Source organism: Arachis hypogaea, chromosome 4 (genome assembly GCF_003086295.3).
Source record: "Arachis hypogaea cultivar Tifrunner chromosome 4, arahy.Tifrunner.gnm2.J5K5, whole genome shotgun sequence".
NCBI lineage: Eukaryota > Viridiplantae > Streptophyta > Magnoliopsida > Fabales > Fabaceae > Arachis > Arachis hypogaea.
The window spans coordinates 66,071,833-66,074,064 of record NC_092039.1 but is presented as its reverse complement, the minus strand read 5'-3'; the positions used below and the strand labels follow the sequence as shown (position 1 = coordinate 66,074,064).

The 2,232-nt window shown below is 39.1% G+C and overlaps 1 protein-coding gene across 1 annotated transcript; it reads left to right on the top strand.

Moving 5' to 3' along the window:
- Positions 1 to 1,782, top strand: LOC112794895 (uncharacterized). Its single transcript, XM_025836865.1, has 2 exons — positions 1 to 1,243; positions 1,385 to 1,782. The coding sequence occupies exons 1-2, from the start codon at positions 1 to 3 to the stop codon at positions 1,780 to 1,782; spliced, it is 1,641 nt and encodes a 546-aa protein (XP_025692650.1).
- Positions 1,783 to 2,232: the final 450 nt, after the last annotated feature.

Below are 2,232 nucleotides of genomic sequence, written 5' to 3'. Positions count from 1 at the left end.
ATGGATGTTGATAGCGATAGTGATAGTGAGATTGATAGTGAGAGTGAGACTAACTCGTATGACAACATGGACGCCTTGTTGAATGATAGATTTAGGGATGTGGCACAAGCGGAAGGGATAAAAGAAGGTATGAATGAAGATGCAAAGAAATTCTATGATTTGGTTGAAGAGGCTAGCAAAGAACTATATCCTGGTTGCAAGGGATTTTCTACGTTGTCTTTCACCACCCGACTATACTTGTTAAAGTGTCAACATGGGTGGAGTAATGCCTCTTTTACTTCTATCTTGGAGTTGCTGAAAGAGGCTGTTCCTAAATTAAATATTCCTACTTCTTTCAATAAAGCCAAGACTATGATGAGAGACTTAGGTCTTGACTATAAGAAGATTGACGCATGCCTGAACGATTGCATGCTATATTGGAAAGAGTACGAGAAGGACACATCTTATCATGAATGTGGTGCTTCTCGTTGGATTGTACATCCTGTAGTTGAAGCAGATGTTTTGCCTTCAAAAAAATCTCACAATATTCCTGTGAAGATATTGCGACACTTTCCCCTAATTCCCAGGCTTCAAAGACTATTCATGTGTTCAGCAACAGCTAAAAGCATGAGGTGGCATGACGAAGAACGCAAAAAAGATGACAAGTTAAGGCACCCCGCTGACGGCCAGTCATGGAAGGACTTTGACAATCGTCATAAGAATTTTGCTCTTGATACCCGTAATGTGAGACTTGGCTTGTCAAGTGACGGATTCAATCCATATCGAACCATGAGCATATCTCATAGCACGTGGCCTATTGTTTTAATGGCTTATAATTTACCGCCATGGATGTCTATGAAACAGGAATACTTTAAGTTATCGTTGCTAATCCCTGGACCAAAGTCACCAGGAAATGATATAGACATTTACTTGCAGCCTTTGATCGAGGAGTTGAAGGAGTTGTGGGAGGTCGGGGTGGAAACATATGATGCATCCAAAAATGAAACCTTCCAAATGTATGCAGCTCTCATGTGGACAATAAGTGATTTTCCGGCTTATGCAATGCTATCTGGTTGGAGTACAAAAGGGAAGCTAGCTTGCCCTTGTTGTAACCATGGGACTTGTTCTAACTATCTTAAATATAGTTGCAAGACATGCTACATGGTTCATTGTGCCTTTTTGCCTGAGGATCATCCATGGACAGCTAACAAGAGTTCTTTCAATGGAAAAGTAGAACATAGGCAAGCTCCACCATTATTGTCGGGTACTTAAGCTTTAAGTCAGTTGGAGTATGTGGATAATTCGTTTGGGAAACTAAAACTAAAGAAAGATGGTCCATGGAAGAAGAGGTCAATATTCTTTGATTTACCTTTTTGGCAGTATAACACATCACGACACAATTTAGATGTGATGCACATAGAGAAGAACATAGTTGATAGTATTCTTGGAACTCACTTGGATATTTCTGGCAAGACAAAAGATCACACAAATGCTCGATATAACTTGAAAGAAATGGGCATTCGAAAGAACCTTCACCCCAAGAAAACAAATGGTAGGAAAAAGGTGAAGCTGGCAAAGGCATGCTACTCAATGACCAACGCTGAAAAGTCGATTTTTTGTGACGTCTTGAAGACAGCAAAGTTACCAGATGGCTCTGCTTCAAATATTTCTCGGTGTGTGAACCTTTTGGAGAGAAGAATATTTGGTTATAAGACTCATGATGCTCATTTCATTCTTCACTATTTGTTACAAATTCCTATCAAAGGAATACTTCCAGATCAAGTTGTAGTTCCTTTGATTTGACTTGGCTCATTTTTCCGTCAATTGTGTCAAAAGTCTATCATATTACAAGAGATAGATCAATTAGAAGAGGATATTGTCACAACATTATGCCAATTAGAGAGGATCTTTCCTCCTTCTTTCTTCGACATAATGATTCATTTGCATATTCATTTGGCTAATGAAGTGAGATTGGGAGGCCCAGTTCAATTTTGGTGGATGTATCCTCCAGAAAGATACATGTGTACTTTGAAGTCCTATGTTCGAAACAGAAGTCGTCCTGAAGGATCTATTGTAGAGGCATATTCGGTTGAAGAATGTTTGACATTTTGCTCGCGTTACTTACATTCTGGTGTCCAAACAAAATTGAATAGACAACTCAGAAATAATGATGAACCTAATAATTCTATGATGGAAACTACAGATGCATTTTCGAATCTATTTCCAAAAAGAGGCGTTCCTTTGGGTGCAAAG